General features: G+C 33.4%; 1 protein-coding gene and 1 pseudogene across 3 annotated transcripts in view; both read right to left on the reverse strand.

Moving 5' to 3' along the window:
- The window catches only part of LOC125054078, a 40,535-nt pseudogene extending 36,778 nt beyond the window's left edge, over positions 1–3,757 (reverse strand).
- Positions 3,758–10,311: 6,554 nt separating this feature from the next.
- Positions 10,312–23,938, reverse strand: part of LOC125053603 (atrial natriuretic peptide receptor 1-like) — a 140,454-nt gene continuing 126,827 nt past the window's right edge. For all 3 annotated transcript variants that reach the window (XM_047655027.1, XM_047655028.1, XM_047655026.1), the window contains 8 exons: positions 23,319–23,478; positions 22,241–22,399; positions 18,396–18,561; positions 17,110–17,259; positions 16,025–16,217; positions 15,130–15,304; positions 13,233–13,423; positions 10,312–11,794 (listed from right to left, as the gene is read on the reverse strand). In XM_047655027.1, coding sequence (XP_047510983.1) covers positions 11,189–11,794; positions 13,233–13,423; positions 15,130–15,304; positions 16,025–16,217; positions 17,110–17,259; positions 18,396–18,561; positions 22,241–22,399; positions 23,319–23,478 — 1,800 coding nt within the window. In that variant the 3' untranslated portion in view covers positions 10,312–11,188. The remainder of the gene's footprint in view (positions 11,795–13,232; positions 13,424–15,129; positions 15,305–16,024; positions 16,218–17,109; positions 17,260–18,395; positions 18,562–22,240; positions 22,400–23,318; positions 23,479–23,938) is intronic.

A 23,938-nucleotide genomic window follows, 5' to 3' on the forward strand; every position in this document is an offset into this window, starting at 1 on the left:
TGGATAAACAAACCATTGAGGTACTAAACAAAGGCTTAAATTTTGCAACGGCACCGCGAAAAATCCCTCACGAAGAAATTGTTAGTTACGTAGAGGAATGTATATTCAAAAATACGATACCAAAGGATGAGGCTGAAACCATACGGCAAGATATCTCGTGCATACTGCGAGCAAGCAAACCGCCAAAAAGAAACCTCACCTTCGCTGAAACAAAGGCTCTCGCGGAGCTAAAGGCGAACGAAGATTTGGTAGTACTCCGAGCTGACAAAGGGAATGCAACCGTTGTTATGGATACGTCGGAATACGAAAGCAAGATGGCTCTCCTCTTAAACGATGTCAATACCTACAAAAAAGTCGATAAAGATCCCACAAACAAGGTAATAAAACAAACATCTAGCCTCCTTACTAAATATTCTGAAACACTGTCATTAGACGTCAAATCTTTAACAACAGCCTGCGTAAAACCTCCAAAAATGTATGGATTGCCAAAAATACACAAACACAACAATCCTTTAAGACCCATAGTCAGTCATATCGACTCACCCACATACAAATTAGCCAAACACTTAGTGTCAATATTATCCCCTCTCAGGGGGCACACTAGTGCTCATGTTAAGGACTCTTACCATTTTGTGGAAACATTGAGAGATCTAAAATTACTCCACAATGAAACCATGGTGAGTTTTGACATTGAGTCACTATTTACAAACTTACCACTAAATGACTGCCTAGATATCATTGCAAAAAGACTTAGGGAACAGAACATGTCACCAGATTATGTAGATATTGTAAAACACTGTCTCACATCAGGATACTTAATGTGGAAAGATGAGTTCTATGTGCAGGTTGATGGAGTAGCCATGGGTTCTCCAGTGTCACCTATAGTCGCTGACATCTTCATGGAGGACTTTGAGGAGAGAGCTCTAGCCAATGCCCCGGTTAAACCTCGACTGTACAAGAGATATGTCGATGACACATTTGTAGTACTCCCCAATGACAAAATATCTGCATTTCTAGCACATTTAAATTCAATACACAAGAACATTAAATTTACTGTTGAACAAGAAAACAACAACTGTCTGCCCTTTTTAGACATTTTAATTATACGCAAAGCAGATGGCACACTAGGTCACACAATACACAGGAAGGCAACCCACACAGATAGGTACCTCAATGGTGAATCCCACCACCACCCTTCACAACTGCTTTCTGTCGGTAAATGTTTGTTTCAGAGAGCCCAGCGTCTTTGTGATGATGCCCACCTCGAGGAGGAATTACAGCATGTCAAACAGGTGCTACACCGAAACAAGCTGCGCATCCCCCGGCTACATCACAAAAACAAAAACAAGACACAAACAGTTCCCCGCCAGCCAGCCTACTTGCCATATGTAAAGGGAGTTACAGATAGAATTAGCCGGATCCTAAAACGAGCTTCTATTCATACAATTTTCAAGCCGCACAAGAAGATTCAGCAATTCCTAAGACCAATCAAAAGTAACACCCCATTGCAAGATGCAGGTATATACAAACTGGACTGCGACTGTGGCCTGTCTTACATAGGGCAAACTAAACGCAATATGTCCAGCAGACTCAAAGAACACATTGCAGACATAAGACATAGACGACACACAAAATCAGCAGTCTGTGAACACATACTAGATAGGCCTAATCACTACATACGCTTTGACCAACCGAAAGTACTTGCGAAAGAGAAAAGATCCTTCCCAAGATTGGTACGCGAAGCCATTGAAATCAAAAAACACCCCAATTTCAATAGAGAAGACGGCCTAAAATTGTCAAACACCTGGGATCCAATAATATCCAAATTAAAATCTCAAAAAGAAAAACAATCCGCGAAAATAGAGGACACCGTGAGCCATTTTTGCCAAAACCCTCCATCTTTTAGTCGATACCAACTCCGGGGAAACAAATACAGATAAGGCAACTTTCTCTGCAGCTGTGATACCTTTTGACATTCAACATCTTTTGTCTTCAGTCACCGTGACCACGCACGCTGTAAAGCACGCGAAACGTCGGATAAATTTAAAATTATGTCAAATAGTTGTAAATTTATAATAATAATACATAACTTTAATCCGGTAAAAAGCGTTTTTCTTTAAATGATTTTGTTTTTCGAAGGAATGTAGATTCTGAAAGCTTTTGACGTTTCAGAGTATCCCACAAACATCCCTGGAATTGCTTTAGGTGCAAATTTGTGACCATTAGATCCCTTTTTCAAAACAAAAGTCTTACTACCAAATATATATAGATGATTTACACAGGGCTTTCTACCAACCCATCGTTCGAATGGTGTTCGATTTTGAATGGCATTGTTTATGTTTCTATTTGCCAAATAATTAGAAGTAGCCACTGCCTCGCTCCAAAGTTTCAATGGTGCATTTGCATCTATCATCAATGCTCTTGCTTTTTCTAATAGGGTACGGTTTTTACGTTCAGCAACTCCATTTTGGTGTGGAGTATAAGGTGCGGTAAGACGTCTTTGAATACCACACTGTTTTAAGTACGTGTCAAACTGCTTATTAACATATTCAGTGCCGTTGTCAGATTGTAAAAACTTAATTTTGTTACCTGTGTGTGTTTCCGCTAACTCTTTGAACTCTTTGAATTTTTCAAGTACTTCGCTCTTATTTTTCATTAGATAAACTCTACAGTATCGACTGTAGTCATCTATAAAAGTAACAAAGTATTTATTTTCGCGTATGGTGGGCGTATGAATAGGTCCACACACATCGCTGTGAATGATTTGTAAACATTCTGTTGTTCTTTGAGTTGTTTTATTATGTGGAGCAGGTTCACGATGGAGTTTTGCTTGTATGCATACTTCACAGTCATTCAAATCTTCCGATGCATCAAAATTTAAGCCAATTAAGTTTTCATGTCTACGCGCATATTTCAGATCTCTTACGTTCATATGACCCAGTTTTCTATGCCAGTCATTAATACTTGATAAAGTCGTTGATTCCTTCGGAGGAGAACTTGTGACCTTATCATTAGTGACCAAATAGTTCCTTTCGTGTTGATCTGGTTTCACATAGTAAAGACCGTCTTTTTGTTTATATGCCGTTAGTTTTATTCCATTTTTAGGGTTATTTACAGTTGCTTTATTGTTAGTAAATAGCACAGAACAACCAGCATCTGTCATCTTACTTACGGACAGTAAATTGGTGCAAAGGTTCGGTACGTATAAGGTGTCTTGTAAGCGCGTTATTGCCTTACTGTTGCCATTTTTAGTTATAAAGGAAACTATTCCTTTACCTTTTATCTCTGCAGTGTACTCGTCCGTCGCAAAGTTAAGTTTTCTGGATGTACTATCTATTGTTTTAAATAAGTCTCGTTGATAAGTCATATGAGACGTGCAACCACTGTCTAATACCCATATGTTGTTTTTAAGTTTCTTATTATTTGTAAAAAGGCACTGCATTATGTAATTATTTTTATGAGAAGAATCAAATTTCTTAGCATGTTTACCTTTATTTTCCTTCCAGCAGTTTGAACAAATTTTATGATGTTTGTGTTTAAAGATATTACCTCTTCGTTTACAAACTTTACACGATGCATATAAAGCTTCTTCTTGAATAGAGGATTCAGGTTCGTCGTCATTGGTTTTATTGTGATTATGGCGAGCTTCATATTCTTCGATTATTTTAATTTTCAGCTCTTCAGGCTTAGGAAGAACATCTCGTGTTTCAATAGCGACTCTGAAGTTCTCGTATTCTTTCGAGAGGCTGTATAGCATTAATATTGTTAAAAGGTCTTCATTGATAATTATGTCCATGTCTGCCAGTTTGTTAACTATATCCATGAATTTGTTTAGATGACTTTGTATCTCATGTCCATCTAATTTATTTAGAATTAGTTGTTTCAGTAAAAAAGCTTTACGGGCAGGTCCTTTGCTAGCGTAAATGTCTTGTAGTTTATTCCAAACGGCTTTTGCAGATAGGCATTTTTTAATTTGGTTAAGCTCAGAGGGAGAAATCATAAGAATTAGTTCCGATCTGGCTTGTCTGTCACCTTCTGTTTCAGCTGCACTGGATCCTTACTTAAAGGACTTTCAATGTATTTCCATAATTTGTTTCTTACTAGGACTGCTTCAGCCTGTATTACCCATGTATCATAGTTTTCTTTTGTTAGAGGATCTATTCTTGCGATCGACATTTTTTTTTATTTCGCTTTTTTTTTTTTTTTTTTTTTTTTTCTTTTACTAAACGCTCTGCTACCATGTAAAGTTTTAATAAGTCGATACGAAAGATAGATCAGGATTTAAGGTTTTATTAATATTACAGAAATACATAGCTTTTGTATAAGACATTTTTAATCAAACTATAATATTTCTTAAAACGAGACTGTTGCTAAGGCAACTTCTTGTATGCCAGTAATCAGTATATACATACTTCACATAAATTCTACGCTACGCCGTAGCATACAATGCTGTTTGTAGCTTCAATGTTCACATGAGTTTATAAAGTGATTGTTCATGACAATCTCCACCTGGATTTTATACTCAAGACTGTGCACCAATTTGATATCAAGAATTGTATTCACATAACAACACCTATATGTTACTTACTTGAGACAAATATAAACTTAATAATATATTTCATGCCGCCATCGTCCGCTATATATATCAAAGTTCATCAAACAAAATTTGCAGGCGACAAAATCCCTGCTATTATTTCCCGTATCTCAGGAAGCAGGCTGTTGTAAAGACTTTTTTAAATAAGTTGTTTCTGCGATCGTATTCGGTTCGATTTTAGGTAGATGAACATGTTTAGTTTCCATTAAGTAAATTTGTTTATTTATACGTTATGAATACGAAACTGAAATATCTTTCACCCAAACGGCGTATATCAGGCATACCTTTACGTGCCTATACAGAAAATATATGAATGATAAATGCAGTAATGTAGTAATAATAATAACAATAATAATTTTATTAATCAGACAAATACAGTCCATTGATTGATTAGTAAGTTAGTAACAATAGTTTCTTAAGATCTATGTTAGTAGAATTAGTAAAAATAAGAAAAAAGTATCTAAAAAAAAACTATCAGGTACAAAGTCCTGCGGAAATGTCGGAGCAGTGTCGTAAATAGGGGCACTCCATCCTCTCGACTATCATCCGTAAGAATCCGTAATGCAGTAATGTAATGCGAAAACCCATAAAGGTTAGAGTTATACTATTTACTTAAAAGCACCGCTAGATAAAGACAATATTTACCATGACTCATAGCAATTACCCGTATTTGGATTGTAAAACTGATCCCTTACACTAGTTTGGTCAAATAGAACGACTTTGACATTAAACGTCAGAAGTTATTTGTTTAAAGTAATTTGCCGTCTAGTTGTGGGTTAACTACGTATAACCAACTTAAACTTCAATTTAAGATAGTATTGTCTTTGATTGACATAACCTTTACACATTTAAAGAAAAAACTTTTTAACCGGATTAAAGTTATGTAAGTTTACAAATTAAAATCTCAAGAAAAGCAATCCGCGAAAATAGAGGACACCGTGAGCCATTTTTTCCAAAACCCTCCATCTTTTAGTCGATACCAACTCCGGGGAAATAAATACAGATAATGCAACTTTCTCTACAGCTGTGATACTTTTTGACATCCAACACCTTTTGTCTTTAGTCACCGTGACCACGCACGCTGTAAAGCACGCGAAACGTCGGATAAATTTAAAATTATCTTAAATAGTTGTAAATTTATAATAATACATAACTTTAATCCGGTTAAAAAGTTTTTTCTTCACCTTAAAATTATAAAAAATAAATAAAGTTAATGGGATATTTTCAGTCCGATAAAAGATTTAATATAATAATGATAAATTATTTATATTTATTTGATACCATTTGAATGCAAGCATAACATAAGCATATGCAATGTTTAAGAAAATGCTACATTTTAATTACTTTTATTTAAGTATATAAATTTGGCTTTTATTTTGCGCATTTTATATAAAAATTGCAACTGTTTAAAAATTAAAATCCAAAAAATATAGCGCCTCACATAACATTATTTTGTGACCAAACAAGCCACCCGGCCAAATAGTTTCAGATAGACTTCCGGAAAACATCGGACTTTCCTAACTATAAGGTAAATTCACACTATATACTCGTAAATTTCACGTCAGGTTTCGTATAACTTCTAGATATCACTATAAAGGTTTATAGGGTTGTGCGTAGAAAATTATTAAAGAAAATATGAGCAATGAGAAGTTACTTAGGGTGTTATGTAGTAACTTTTAAAAGAGAAATAAATACAGATCAAGTAAATTACTATTAATGGTAAACCGGACTTGTCAAGATATAGCTAAATTCGAATTTTGTATTTTATATCTATACAGACTTCTTCACGCCACTGAGTGAAAAGCTCGAACTTCCAAACGAGCGAACTTTAAGTTTATCGCTTAATTGTAGCAATTTTTCATTCCACTGATTCTTAAACCGAATCAGTAGATTCGTTCTAAACTTCACGAAACAGAGCTTTGATTTTATGTACAAAGATTAGACTTAGAGAAAAAAAATTAAATTAAATATTTTAGTCTTTAGTAATTTTTAATACATCTAATGCGGATTAGGTACCTGATAGGTGCTTAACTAGGTTTTTTTTAAATTGATCAACCTACCAACATCAGCTCTATAAGTAGCGTTAATTCCGTTTAATTATAGGCGTCTGCACTCCTAGCTTAGTTTTTCCAGTGGAATTTAGAAGATTCTGTTGACCTTGGGAATGAATAAGGGATGACAATGTTAATATTCTGTCAAATACGGAATAACCAGTAACCACTTGGTTACAATTCTGTATTTGACCATTTAACAGTTTGTGTAAGAATATAACGCAGGCTAGAAATCTCCGATCGTACAGTGCGAGCATTTTAAATTTCCTAAGCAATGTATAACCTACAACTTAGTGAGTATTGCATTGGACTCTATACACCCTTTGCCGCTTCTCGAAGACAAAAAAGCCTTAAGTTGACATATCGAATGACGTTTGAGCAGCTTGATACATTGGCGATGCGTAGAGATGTGGGGTCTCTCTGCATCTTCCACCGCATTTACCATGGAGAGTGTTCAGTGGTTCGGATTAATACCTGGAGCTGAGTATCATCATCGGACGTCAAGGCAGAATGCAAAATACCATCCGTATTACCTCGATGCCCGTCGTTCCACAACTGAGCGTTTCTTAAGGCAGTCTTTGCCGCACCCTACCACTATGTGAAGCTATCTATGTATTCGATACGATTTAGGGTCCTTTTAAAAAAACGCACTTGCGGGCCTTCTGGTATGAGATGTACGATTTTACGAATATTAATATTGGTTTTGTACGTGAATGGGACATTGTACAATGGGGTATGTAAGTGAACTGACAGTTCTTAGGCCCGAAAACGACTAGGCATTGACAAAAGCCATCCATCCATATATGTATTACCAATAATATAATTTCAATAAAACATGCCTCACTACAAAATATTATGTAGATAATGTATGCAATATTAATTTAAAGTGAAAACATTAAAATTTTAAGAACCTTTATCGTGCAACTAAATTTATTTGCCGCGTTGCTCAATTATGGATGTCTCTTACAAGCGAATATTATTTTTGATCCACTCATACTTACGATACTGAATTTACTGAGCCATGAAAATATAATATCATAAAATGTCACAAAAGACAACCCTGTGTCCATCAAATCCGATCGGAACTGTCGTTGACAGCTACATGAGAACCGATAGGGGATTATTCTGAGCCTTTTTTAGATAACAAGGTTTTTTGCTTAAAGAAAAATATTTCGTAATTTAGTTATACAGTGTTCCTATGAAACAACAAACCTATTATTTGAACAATGAGTAGTTTACAACGATAATTGACTTTTTTTTATAGAACAGGGGGCAAACAGACAGGACTCTCACCTGATTAAGTTAAGTGATACCTTCGCTCATAGACACTCTCAATGCCAGAAGGCTCGCGAGTGCGTTGCCAACCTTTTAAGAATTGGTACGCTCTTTTCTGGCAGGATCCTAAGCCGAATTGGTTCGGAAATACTTCAGTGGCCAGCTGGTTCCACATAGTGGTGGTGCGCGGCACGGTGCTACAGTTGGAATTTCGATCTGCCTCGACGTCCGATGATGAAACTCAGCTGCAGGTATCAATCCAAACAACTCTTCTGAACAATCTGTATGTTAAATGCGGTATGTAATTGCAATATGTAATTTGTCGTTATTATAGTAAGTCCCGATGAGGGACAGGAACATTATGAATCACAACCGTACCAGTCTTGCGATTCTGTAACTCACTTTACGATATCCTTACGAGTGTATACGTGCTTTACGTAACTCCAAAAAATACGAGCTCCTTCAACTAATCATACATGGCAAAGTGGCAGGTAGAAGGAACCCGGGCCGCAGACGCACGTCCTGGTTGAAAAACTTAAACTAGCCATGAAACTAGCGGCATCCAAAATTATACGTGATGATCGCCAACCTTCGCAAGGAGATGGCACTATAAGAAGAAGAAGAACCTTACGAGGTTTAAGAAAGCTGACTATAAACCCTATGTCATCAATACTCCATTAAGATGAATGCAGTTGTGTACTGTGAGATCATTATCGGAACGAGTATACCCGTATCCGGGTATGCCCGACCCCGTTCTATAGGTCGGGCTTTGTAACAGCCCTGAATCCTCTGTTAAAAGAGTGCTTTGATTGTCCCTGTCATCCTCAAGTCCACGCGTCAAGTACGAGTGGAGCCGCGAAAGCGCAATCCTTTGCAATCGTCCAATTAGGCGTTCAATCCTTTTTTTTGACAAAAAAAAAGAAGAAGGAAATCCCCAGGTTTCCTTAGAGTTTATTTATCAATACTTAATTTAATATTAATAGCGGCATTTTTAATGACGTTTTAACATTATAGCTACATAATATATCATGATCTTTTTTCGTGAAATCAATCTAAACAACTAACTGAAAACACACGAATTCGTGCCCCAATGTGATGTATTTTAGCTTCTGATTTACGTCACGCATGACGTGAAATTTCGCGTTATGATATAAGTTTTTACAGCTCAGCATCAAGCTTACACATGTCATTTATTTTTCCTTAGAAAGTTGTGTAGAAACTTTGCCAATTCAGATTTCTCAAGGCCCTTTGTAACGATAACTGCTGAGTGATTTTGAAATTACACTTAACAAATTTCGTATTCGTAAATGTGTAATAATATATTAAGTCTACTCTATGCTATATATCTTTCCTAATTACCGATGCGCCACGGAAGTTTATCCACTATGCTTCTTGACATTCTACCAATAAAATGTATGTTATTTACGTTATCATTATGTTAACATGGTTTTACTAGATGTTTAATTATGCCAATTTCACATATATTTAAGATAAATAGATTACTTTTACACATATAGTAGATCCAACGTTTTTTGGACGACTCATTGGTCTAGTGGTTAGTACCCCTGACTGCGACTCCATGTGTCCCGGGTTCGATCCCCGGCTGAGACGAACATCGATGTGATGAGCATTTGGTGTTGTGCCTTAGGTCTTGGGTGTTTAAATATGTATTTATATGTCTATCTATCTATAATATGTATTTATATCCGTTGCCTAGTACCCATAACACAAGTTTCACCAGCTTAGCATGGGACTAGGTCAATTGGTGTGAATTGTCTTAAAAAAAAAAAAACGTTTATTTTTAAAGTACGCGTTGAAAATATGACACCGCCCATATACGGAAATACGATACCGCCGCCCATGGATACTCAGATTGCCAGAAGGCTCGCAAGTGCGTTGCCGGCCTTTTAAATTATATAATTATAATAAACTCTCATTTGATCCCAAATCAATATCTGTGAATAAATGACACATAATTAAGTTCTGCAATTAATCAAGTTAACTGAATGATAATTGAGTTAATTTCCATTTTAATTAAACGTTATCGTGTGTATTGAAGAATGAATACTACAAATTATTGTGCTTACAAAGTGCGGCCATTTAATAATTAATATTGTATAGTCTAATTGTACAGCTACTATTATATAGTAAGTTATAATAATAATAATTAACGAAATCAATAATACAATAGCTCAATATTGAAATTGGAAACGCAATTAGTATTAGAATTTAAAGGTCGTCGTTTTATTGTATTAAACTTAACAAATGGGCTACTAGAGTTTTCCATAGGAATATTTATATCCCATTATGACGAATAGTATTTTTAGTTTAAAATCCGGGCTTTGTGGGGTAAGATCAAAGCATTTTATTCAAGGGTAATAAAACATCGTCTATCTCACTCTCGCTCTATTTAATAAAGTTTAAAACATTTATCAACAATAAGATCACATTGAAGTTTATAATAAATAACTCTGGTTACATTAAGTACTTTTTAAATGAAAGTTCAACCATTTATTTAAATCCCTAAATCATCTTTAAATATTTATTGGTTAGGTAGCAATCTCCCGTGCTATTATTTATAAATTAAATTTGTTTATCAACTAATGAAACTTGTTTAAAACTACAATTTATAAACTTCATTAAAGTAAACATCTCAAAGTGCAACAAAATCGAATAATTTGAATAAAATCATAACATTGATATTTTTCTACAACAATTACGCGCTAGACAACCTTTTACTACTTAACCTATTAAGCGGTTTTCAGAAATTTGTCATGGAAATCACAATTATTGACACTTTGAAAATATAATTCTAAAATAATATTTACAATTTTCTTTTGTAATAAGTTAAGACAGTACACCAGTTCGAAAATAAAACCTTATATTTACATATCTCTTAATTTTAGCGTTATAGGAATTATCTTTAGGCCATTTTGGCAAAGAAAATTCCCGGAAATGAGCAACACCAGTGTTTTTTGTCTGATTATTTTCTTTTACTTAAAACAAAAATACACTCATTTCGGCTTTTTGTGTTCCTTTTTAATGTAACTATCTTCCCCGGTTGGAACGTAAAAAGTTAGAATGATTACATACCATTTTTGCCACATATATCCACAGAATATTATTACAAATCAGAGGTATTGAAATAATCTATCAATGATATCACAAAATTGTTACAAAAAGGCTAAAAATACTTTTGTTCATACACATCCATATTAGTTTGAGGCATAATTAGAATCGATATTCGTTCAATGACTAAAAAACCCTTTCAAACGATGGAATCATTAAGCTTATCCGATTTGGACAACAGAGGAACGCTGCTATAATCTTTCAGAGACTGATTTCCCTTCCTCGTACCATTATCAAACGAATTCGCTGTCCCCAATTTCGGTATCCAATTATTATTACCTATTTTATTCGATAAATGATTTATTGGATTTATCGGAGCATCCTTCAATTTGACTTTTGGTTGGCTGTTCTGATTCAACGAGTTATGGTTTAATGAATTCACGTTGAGTGAAATGGAATTTGTGACGCTTAATTTATCATCATCGGTATGATCACCATTTGTAACGGGGTCTGTTGGATCTGAGAGTTGCCTTTGCATTTTTACGACTTGGAGTAATGGTTGAGCTTCCTTTTCCAATCTGGTGAGATCTGGTTTTTGCTGGAATATTCCAGAACCTCGTCTGCTTGATGACCTGGAACTGTGCTCCAACCGATGCTTAAATGGTGTTAAGCGGGACAGTGAGCTACTGTTGTTTGATTGCGTTTGCAGTTTGACTAAAGGTTTGTCTTTTGGTGGGTTATGATTCGGTTGATTTGGGTCGTAGATTTCGCCCAATAACCAGTATGTGACTAGAACTCCCTTGCCCTAAAAATAAAAAATCCATATAAATACATAACACGCTGTTTGATACTAGATAAAGTACAATTTCTTATAAATAATTTTCTAAACTTCTATTTCTTAAATGTCAAAAAAATATGATTTATTAAAGTCTCAAAAGCTTCTCGATTTATTTTCTCGCGTCGTATTTTTTATGGTAATGGAAAGTCAAAAAACAATTACGCCGAGCAACAGACATATACCGAACGCAAATTACCATAAATTTTACTTTAAGCATAAGAGATATGTATTTTGATAAATTCTGGAACGGCGACGAAATAGTATTGTGTCTACATTAGGTACTGCCTTTAAACTTGCTTTGATTACTTTATTAAAAGTTAAAATCGTTATCGTGAATGACATTTGACATATTAGCAAAAAAAATATACTATCGTGAATTTATGACAATATAAACTAGGTTTTTTGATTCTCGGTAGTTATTAACTGAATTCAAAAAACAGATGGAGGTTTATATCATTCAGTTTAAGTAAGGGTTTAGCAACCAGATAGTTTTAACTAACTCATGTATCTCATGAAAAACTGAAAACTTGCGTGATGAATACTCGCTTATAAAATTCATGTACGATTTTAATACCCATTATATTTTAATAAACTAACATTTTATATACCAATTCCCTTAGGCAATCAAGGTACCAATACAAGGTTATAAAAACTAATAAAAACATTATTACTTAATTGTTTTTAGTGCATGTCGGTCAAATTATTTATGTATATATTTGTGTATACAAACTGATTTATTTCAAAGTTTGTTTTAAGATTATAATAAAATACCGCAAAGAACAACTTATTTCGAAATCGAAAGCTTCGAAAAAGCCATTATACAATAGTAAGTCGGAAAAATGTTGTAAGAAAAAAAATACTATTGTATTGCTATATACTGAAAATAAATAAATATTCCTATATTCGTTATACGTTCCTACGTGGCAACGAGAATTGTGGACCCACTTACGACAAATACGATTGGATTTAAAATTCAAATGGCTAATGTAAGCGTCACTAGCGTGCTCGTATACGTTTTTATATTTTTTTAAACGTTCATTTCTTAAAAGAAAGCAAAATATTTATTTTTAGCTTTGTAAGTCCGTTTTGAGAATAATTTTAGAATAGGGAAATGAAAAAAGACGTCTTTTTTAAAAACCTGAACTTTAAGATTTTCTTAGCTTAGTAACATATATTGGTTCCTTTTTGATTCATTCATTCACACATTCATTATTTTATTTCACAAGGTTAGGTAATATTTGTATTCACCATAGAGAGTTTATGTAATGTATAAGATTTTTTGCTTTTTCTGTATCATTCATCCATCATTAATAATATATTCGCTATTGGTGAATAAAAGATCTTATATTTGATATGTTTGAAGATATCTTAACAAGGAAACAATATGTTTTAACAAAACTCTTACCTTCATAGCAACTTCTCCTCTGCACTCTAATTTAAAAGTGCCAAATGTGTCCAACAAAGCTTTGGTTGTGGGAGACACGTGTATCTTTAACGCTTCACCATTTGACTCCATTCTAGAAGCTGTGTTTACGGTGTCCCCGAATAAGCAGTAGCGAGGCATCTTCAGGCCTACGACACCAGCTACGCACGGACCTAAACATAATTATAAATCATTAATTAATGTCACCGGAGCTTTTTAGCAAGTATTGCCTTAAATTTCTTAGCTAGTTCCTTAGTCCTACCGCTAAATATCACTTTCGTACGTCAAAAACATATTAGATTTGACATATGGGTGTGATATATAGTGCATTCCAAAACTATCAAAGTATTTTAAGTATACAGTTTCTATAAAGACAATTTGTCAGCAAAGAAGTGCGTAGTAATAAAGTAAAATGCTAAAGCGGAGCGTTTTTATTACGGCTAACTTATAACTGACTAAGCTAACTTAACCTTATACAAAAGGGAATGAAAGATATTCCAGATGTACTACGTAGATACGTAGGTACCACTGAAAATGTTTAGAAGTGGCCAGTTAGAAACATTGCTAATGAAAACTTTTTTGGATTTCAATTTTAGAACTCTTTGGTAACCTAATGTAGTATATTGCATTCATTTGTCATTTGTTTTTGTGAATTGGCGGCAAATCTAAAACTCTTGTTACACGTGAAAATGAACCTAACGCGATAAAATTATCGGTCAATGATTTATTATGACTTTCGTTGTGGGCTTACTCAACAACAAAGCTATGATAGGCTGCGATTATCATTTCTTAATTAAGCCCCATCTCGTGGCACTATTTACAATTGGTTTAACGAGTTTAAGCGTGGACGTAGCAAACTCAATGATGATCCGTGTGAGGGACGTCCTTTAACAGCGACTACTGAAGATAACAGTGGTTTTCTCAGTGGTTGTACGATGCGACGATGTGTAGAGAGGAACGGAGAGTACTTCGAAAACAATAAAAGTATTGGCAACTTTCTACGTTAAGCCGTTTTTCATTTTCTAAACATTTTGAGTGTTACCTTGGTAACTGGTACTACTAAACAACGTTGAACACAAAACTGAGAAAGGTAAAAAAAACTTTAAATTTAAAAAGGCATATGAAAATGGCCAAAGGACTGAGGAAACATTATTATGCATAGACATATTAGCATCACCTTAACATGCGCATATGCAAAGATTGATGATATAACGCCATACATAAAATCAGCATAGTGTTAAAGGGGTACCGTATTTTTAAACAAAGTTTTGTGCATTTTTCCATTTTTTCATTTCATTACTATACTTTTTTGAGCTATCTAGAATACCTATATGTTACATAAACAGGAGTCACGAATTTCTATTACGTGAATGCAGAATAACAACGAATATATTTTGCAAATACTTGTATAGGCCAAGTGATTACGTAAGGCCAGATTCAGAGAATTTGCCAAAAAAATTTTTTTACTGTTTGAGCCTTTCACACACACGCATTACATTTATTTCATAAAGTTCAATTGTATACTTTTATTTGTTTTCATGGAGCTTTTTCACTCATTAACCTAATAATCTTATCATTATCACTCATATTTCAGGCACCAAGCGCTCCTTAGTGGTTATTTGGTGTTTTTGAACTCTTACTTTATTTATAAGAAATAGTAAAATAAAAAGAAGAAAGCGAATATATGAAATGCACCTACATCTGAACGAGCAATACAAATACTAGAAAATGCAATTTATATAAATTTTACGTAAAGTCAAAATGATTTCAACTGTAAATATAATAAATTTTCATACAATCACTAAGCTTAGGAATAAAATAAAATTCTAATATTTCACATCGCTATCTCTTAGGTCATAAGTTCAAGTTGTTTCCTTACCAGAATGCAATCCAATCCTAAGCTTCAGCTGATCCTGCGGCCGGTGCCGAATTCTAAAGCGCCTCACAGCGTCTAGCAAAGCAAGCGCCATCCTCGCGACTTCACACGCATGCCTTGTTCCATTTCGCTCAGGTAAACCCGATACTACCATGTAAGCATCCCCAATAGTTTCCACCTAGAGAAAATTTTACAGATATAACCTCTAAAAAATAAAATCAATGGCAAAATCTTTTTAGGTCTGGGCCTCAGATTAATGTATCTATTTCATGATCATTTGTTAATCTAATAGGCAAGTATTATATATAGCCTTCTGTGCCTGACGCAGGCCGTCGATGTTTTCCTTCACCGTTCGAGCGATTGTTAAATGCGCACATATAAAGAAAGTCCATTGGTGCACAACCGGGGATCGAACCTACGACCTCAAGGATGATAGTCGCACGCTAGAGCCTCTAGGCCAACACTGCTCTAAAACAATAATTATAAATAACAGCTCTACAAGCGCTAAATTCTAGAAACACAACACGTACTTCATATTGTAGGTGCTATTATGTGATAATAGGACATATATTTGCATTAATTCCACCTTGAGTTAATTCGAACCTTAACTAATTTATATGCTGATTGTTTTATAAGTTGTTCGTGTATAAACTTTATAAGACAGAAGACATATATACCGCCCTATATTTGGTTTGTTATATTAAGTTACCGTCCTTCATCTAGATATTAATATTTGTTTATCGCCCTAATTCTATTTAAAAAATTGAATTGAAAATTAATTTTGTCTTTATGTAGATAATTAAATTTCTTTGAAAAATGAAAGACTTGAAGTATTTTACTGACTGTTGCGCCTGCTATTTTTAATATAAGAAAATTTGTATTAAACAAAAAACCCCACCTTGTACACGTCGTAGTTCTCAACTATAGAGTCAAAACAGGTGTATAGATCGTTCAGTAGATCAACCACTTGCATTGGAGTTGAAGAAGCAGACAAAGACGTGAACCCAACTATGTCGGAGAAGTATATGGTGACTTGCTCAAACGTCTCCGCTACCACTGACTGACCGTTGATAAGTTGAGATGCCACGGATCTAAAAATACATAATTACCTATATTTTGGTAACTTTTCGAAAAAATTGTGGACAAACTCTTCCGAAATTTAGCATTCGTGCTTGGACGTCTTAAAAGGAAATAGATATGTACTCAAATACTATCAAATTCCAAGAATACATATATTTTATTTTTATTTCATATCATTATTCTATCTTTACAGTAATTACTAATTCGATAGAACGACACAACATTTATACCCACACCAATTAACCTAGATAAAAAACATTTAAAAAAATATATTTATATACCAAAATCTTATAACTAATAATATAGGAAGCAACTCTTGTGAACTCAGCCAGTGCACAAACAAATAGGTCTACCTTAACAGAAAATTTATTTATTATATGTATTACTCGCGTGAGTGGTGCTTCGCTATAGGTCGAACTTATAACCTCTTTTTTGAAGTCAGTTAAAATGTAACCTCAATTAAGGTGTGTACTACGATACAAACCGGGGTATACTTTTTAAATTCAAACTAACGATGGATCACTTGATGGTGATTGGTCAACCGTTTGACCAATCTCAATCAAGCAAACTGATGTTTTACGCCCGAACATAACCTATCTCAATCCATAATCCATACCATCTGAAATAGTAATCTTAATCCAAAAAATCCAGATTGTTTTCAATCTGAGAATGTGGATTGATTATTGGGTTCGGGCGTTAGAGAATTAGATTTTTAACTTCTACGGTTTATGTTAAAATCATCTTAGTCCCGTAAACGGAAACATTCTAAAAGAAAATAGTAAATTATAATAAGTATACATATACTCGTAGGTACATCTATTGTTAAAGTTCTCAAAGCGAAGCGTTTATAAATATTGTAACTTCACAGCTATGTAAAACATAAGTATTGTTAATTCAACTTACTTTGGTAACAACTGGTACAATAGTTCTTCACATTTCTTCTTTTCCTCCAAATAATCCTGTGTTCGTTCGCTAACTAATGTCTCTAAGTTGTTCGCGTATTGTTCCATCCGAGATAACAAGTTGTCGAGAATATTACTGCTTTCTTGAGACCTGAGAAATAATGATGTACTTATATAATATATTTTATTTTAATTTAATTAAGAAATTATAAATATGCTTCGTATATGTATCGGTTGTCCTTATTATTATTTTAAAGATTTACAGTTTTGACACCTAATATTATACTTGTTGTATATTAACTTACGATTGTACCTTACACATTTTTGTACCATATTCTTGCAATAAATAAGTTATTATTATTTTTAACAAAAAATTAAATTTTATGACTTGTAACGGTCATTAACAACAAAAGAACTTCGAATCTTCATTCTATTAACATCAAAATTTTATTAATATTTCTCCATCAAAATGTTATTAAGCTAATAATTAATTTTATTCATCTCAGTATTGTAAAGGTAAGAGGTTACTTGAACGAAATTGCCTGTTCAACTTGGCTGAAACAGGATTCAATATAAGTTAATATTGCATTTAATAGAATAAAGTTTCTTCGTAGCGAAGGGAGTTTCACTCAACTAAATCACTTCGCAACTCTGTTCTCAAGAGGAATTGTTATCTTTAATAGGGTCAAAGGTACCATTGATATTCTGGGAAATGTTTGATATTTAAACAATATTAATTGAAAGATTTCTCGCATTATTACAATTATTTATTACACAATACAAATAGCGAAACTCGCGATAATATTTTATATAAAGTACGCAAGTTTTTTAAGGACTTTTTCAATCGGTAATGAAAATGTCATACTTTTAAAACTGTACAATTGTATTGAAACAATAACTTTATAGGTGTCAAGGGACACCCGGATGGAACGAAATTCCTTTCGATTAATTTATATGCTAATTGGTATCATAACAATAGATTTTCTCGACACCAATCTTACGACGAAAAAAAAGCCAACATCACGAGGTGTTCCCAGGCGGTCACCCATCCAAGTACTGACCTGGTCCGGCGTTGCTTAACTTCGGTGATCGGACGAGAACCGGTGTATTACAATAGCAAATAGCAAAAAAGTGTCGTGACAACTTTTCGTAAGAATGTTTTCCGTCTAGCCCCCTTTCACAACGCGCGATAAGGAACTTCGTTCCAAAAGTGACAGAAATAACAACTACCTAAATGTTAAAACCAAAATTATGTCATATGTTTATATCAAAAACCTAAAAACTTACTTATTAAGTCGTCGTATAGCATGTTTCAAATGAGCAAAGTCTGGTCTCTCAGCTGGGTCTTCAGCCCAGCATCGTCTCATCAACTCTGTAGCATCATCAGCCTCACATGATCTGTATTGGTTTGTGTTGGGTCGGAAACCAGCACTGCGCACTGCCTCGATTATTTCTTTAAAAGTAAAGATCAAAAGCTTTAAATTTCAAATACGTTATACATTGAACTGAGAACGTAAACTTGCTTATTATGTAAAAATAATTTTTAAAATAATTTAAATACACATTACATAACATTTGACTTTGTAATCTTAGTTTTAAAAAGTATAATCTTTATTAGAAAAAATATTTAATATTTCTTTAGGCTTAAAGTACGTATTTGAAAAAATCTATTAAAATGTATATTAAATGTAACAACCAGAATATAAAAACAACAGCACACTCTCAAATGCGGTTTAAATACAATAAATCAACAAATTTGAATTATGCAAAAATTTTACTTGATTATCTTGAAAGCCAACTTACTACTAAAAATATTTTCCAAAATGAAGTTCTCTTCAAAATTCTTTGGCATTTTATATAATTCTGTTAATTTTACATGAGTTTACTTTTCATTTGCATTTAATAACACAAACGCATTCAAAACCAATAAACACAAACATTGCCAATATTGACACAATCTCGTACCAGGATTGTGAAACATTACATTTTATTTTATAGCTCATAAACTCTCTAATGTTCTTCTTTCCTATCTATGTAGACCAGGAACTCGGTACAAAAGAATTCCGTTGTCATAAACATTTTAAGATCGCGAACGACATTCCGCAAATATGGTTCTCTGTAATTTCTTTGATCATAAAAACTGTGTCTAGTCTTGATAAAATTTTATCTTCGCTTATATATGGGTTTCCTATAGACGCGCAAAGAAAAATGTAGTCCTGCGATATCAACCCCGAGGTCGGGCGTTTGAACCCTAGCTGAGAAGAAATATTTATTGATTTTATATACCCAATTAACTTTCGCTCCTTAAAAACCCGGTGATGAAAGTGGCTGATCATCTATCCATGAGAAACAGTGATCTAGAAATGGGTCCGCCTTTTGCCAAAATATATGTAACGCGCGATGATTAGAATATATGACTATCAACTCTTCACTGTATCAATACTATTCAACGCATTTCCCTTTTGTATCGTATTGAAAAGGATTTTATTTTGCATCCCGAGTATATTTTAATGGTTTTAACTACATTTGGATTTTATACGGAATAATTTTACCATTGTATTTAAGCATTGATGATATGTACGTATATAGTTGTCCCATGAGAGTATGAGTGTTATTGAATAGAGAGTTCTATTGTGTCACTATTATAAATAATTGGGCACTATTATATCTTCTGCAAACATGGTATGTCTCATTAGAGATAAGCCACCATGCCCAAATCGGCCTGGGTGACATTATTACTTTTACTGATATTTCTGTATGTATATCTACACGGAATTAAACGAAACCGTTAGATATTTTTAAGGATAATGTGATCATCACTAGACAGAATAATTAATTTTAACTTAGTATTTATTAATTTACATCAGGTTAAACAAAGTCATTTCGTAGTCATTATTGTTATTGGCGTGTTAGGATATATTAACAAAATTGATGTTGTACCGGTAAAATACGAGATTTCATTCCTTTTCAATTCTTTGTATGCCCAAGAAACTTTTACGTCTACCTTTATATTTCCCTGGAGGCTGATTTATTAACCTTTTCACGTTAACAGCTTTTATAAAGTTCGAAAGGTTTTTGAGTTTTTAAACACAGTACAGGCTTGAATATAATTTTATAAAGCTTTAGATCTTTTAAGTAGGTAATGTTTTTTCTTTCGTAATAATAATAATCCTTATATAGGCCTTAGATTACATCCATTTCTTTGATCATTTTTAGATTTTTCTCACGTGTTTGAGTCATGTTGTAATCACGTAACCCCTAATAGACACTGGAACAATTTCTGCATCGGTTTCATTGACAATATTTCTTGAGACAACCTTTGGTCAGTGATTTCTACCTGACTCTTGTGTCCCTCAATTCCCTCTCAATGTTTTCTTTACCGTAGAAGCAAGTATGAGTTGGGCGTAAAAATCTATTGATTAACTAATTTCATTTTAGATTTTATCCACACATTTGAATTTACACTACAACTACAAATAGAACTTTCACTACAAACATGTTAGAGAATATGTCGTTATCAATTACATATTATTGTTTATGATATTGTTGTGTTATTATTGCGAAATAAAATAAGGCAAACTTAGTATTTTTAAGACGAAACTTATTCATCGAACAATACCAGTGTTAAAACAACACTATTTGTTTTCAACATATAAAATACTGTCCAAATTTTTACTGAGAATTTTTACATAAGATAAATTTTAACAAGAGTGCGGTTGTCTTAATAATTTATTAATGTAACTAAATTTCCAAAGCTATTAATTATACTATTCAAATGGCAAGGTTTTAGATCAAAGTTCCGAGTTGATTAGTAAGCATGTCATGTGCCTCAGATTGCAGTCTGAAAGGCGACCTGATTACTGTAAATTACATTTAATATATAATAGGGTCGCATTAGACTTAGGGTCTGTTTCACAATGTATGGATAAGGTACCAAATAGCTATGCAACACATAAATTATTTGGAAGATAAATTGTGCTATTTGACATTCATCGGACTCAAAGCTTATGATGAACTTTATGTGACGAATAGCGCTATCTGACAGTCGTGAAACGCAACAATAGTGTTTATCCTACCAATAAGTAATAAATAGCTAATTTGGAACTTAAACGTAGAACTTTTCCTTAAACGAAACAGACCCTTAATGTTGATAAGTAAAATAATTTATTATAGAACAGAATGTTACGTGATACCGCCCGTGGAACTCAACGCCAGAGCGCTCGCGGGTGCGCTGCCGGCCTTTTATGATTTGGTACGCTTTCTTGAAGGTCCCTAATTCGCAAATTCAGTTCCGTGGCTAGTTGGTTCCTCATATTGCCGCCACTTTTTGTTACCACTTGTATATGGCGATTGTTATTAAAATACTTATTAATTAACATATTGAAGCATGGGCATGTTATTGCATAAAATTACGATAATAATGTTTAGAAATTCTGTATGGAAGTGTTTGAACGTTATTTTAACTCAAATTACATTCGATTACCTCCACTTTCATCGTCCCTTCAAAATCTCCTACTTAATCTTGTGTTTCTTATCCATAATGTAATGTTTTATGTTTGTTTAGCATATATGCCATGACATTCATTTATTTTAAAAATACCATTATTACCATACATTGCCTTAATGGTTCTTAGTACACTCACACTAATTTTTGAATTTATATTTTGAAGTTATACTTCTTTAGGCGCGTTATGAAAAATTGATAAGAGTGAAATTTAACGATGCGCGCGCACCGTGACACAAAATTAACAGAATGAAGTTGCCCACGGAAGATGCTACGGCATTAGACATAATTTAAAAACAACATTCGAATAGTAATATAATTTATGTTACACTTAATGTAAGAGAATAATAATAAATATTTATTTATTTAATTTTTCAAATGTAAACTGAACTTTATTGACTATAATGATTCCTTTTCCAGTCTTTGATTATTAAATTGTAATTAATTATTTGCATGCAATCAAAAACTATTTTTAATAATGCCAAAGAAGTATGTATAACATCTTACGCGCGTACATAAGTACACGCACCCTTTTTTTATACTTGTAACAGTCTATGTATAAAATATATTATTTATAAGTCAAATTATAACAAATAATAATTATTTTAAGTTCATAGAAATAACTAACCTTTAGGTGACATTTCAATGCCGGGTCCAAGCCAGAAAACTCCCTGGCGATTGACTATTTCATGCATAATGATAGCGAACGAATACACATCCCCTTTTTGCGTTCCCTCGGGAGGTGGGTCCGCCATTCTAAGCAGCTCAGGGGCAGTCCAAAGAAGACCTAGTTAACAATTTGTAGATTATATAATATGTTATGCTGAATGAGCCAAGACTACAAATTGATATTAAATAATTTGTCAAAACAAGTTTTATAACTTTAGTTAAGATACAAATATATATGTCGGCGTAATGGCGCTGGTATCAGCTACCATTTTCATTATTTAATAACTTCAAAGTCAAATCAGTTAAGATCTACAAATAAACAGACTATTAGGATAGTCTGTAGTAATTTAATAGTATGTTGAATCAATGGTGTTAGTGTCAGCTGTCATTGTCATTATTGTCATATTAAATGAATAACGTCAAAGTCAAATTAGTGCAAAACCGTAATACGAATGGTTTATTTTGAAACGACTATTCAATGTTCGATAATAATAATGACTCCATAGTCATTATAATTAACAATCATCTTACACTACAATAAATTGTAATACGTCAGTCTTGCTAATAATAAATGAAACCTTTAGTTTTTTATACACTCATAAATTCTCATAAACACACAATATAACATTCTCCTTTCCGATAATGTACAATAGGTCGACATCGCAATCCTTTATAGGTAATAGATATCATTTAGAAGAACACATAAATAAGTTACAGTTTTTGTTAGTCCAGCGTCGCAATCCCCTAATTTTATGCTAATCCCTTGTTTTAAACTATTAAAGTGAGTTGACACCTAGCTTGAAACAAAGTGTTTCATTCATTTGAGATATTAATTCAAATATTTTTAAATTTCACGGTGTCATTAGTGCATAGTTATACCTCCAAATATAGAATATAGGACGAATGTTGTAATTGCCTAAACGGATTTTGTATTAATTTATCAGTTGGTTTCAACATTATTACGTCTTCAACAAATCAAATTACTTGCGTTTGAGTTATTGTGTTAACGTGAAAATATAAATCTCTAGTTTACTTACGTGTCCAATAGCTATGGGCTCTTTTATCCTTCTCAGAAGTCCTCAAGGCGTTAAGGCCGAAATCCGTAATCTTCAGAACGAACCGGGAATCCACCACACAGTTACTAGACTTCAAAGCGCCGTGTGCGCGGATATCCGTGCCATGAAGGTAATGCATACCCTGAACAAGATAAGATTATGTGAAAACCTATACACGACAAGCGCTCCCAGCATTAACTATTCTATAGTTTAATCAGCTGTCAACAATGAAGATTTTTTAAATATTTAGGATTCAAAATACGAGATACTATTTCAATTATTTTTAGCTTCAAATACACTCTAACTCTCTATATGAAGCGCTATTTTTATAACCTAAACTTTTCTATTATATATACTGTTTTGATAAACTAATAATAATTAATACTTTATTTTCCCTACAAGAAAAAACAAAAGAAGACACATGATGTAAATGGACATATACCGCTATAGTATATTTTAGAGATAGATGTTTTTATAGGAGATGTGTAATAAATATATACTCGTATTAAGGACCAATGGGCATCTGAGTAGTGTGAAATGTAAGCGCGGATTTTTTTTTATTCGAATTCAAAGCCTCTACATTTAAATTGTTTTAACTTAGC

This window comes from Pieris napi, chromosome 11 (assembly GCF_905475465.1).
Source record: "Pieris napi chromosome 11, ilPieNapi1.2, whole genome shotgun sequence".
Lineage (NCBI taxonomy): Eukaryota > Metazoa > Arthropoda > Insecta > Lepidoptera > Pieridae > Pieris > Pieris napi.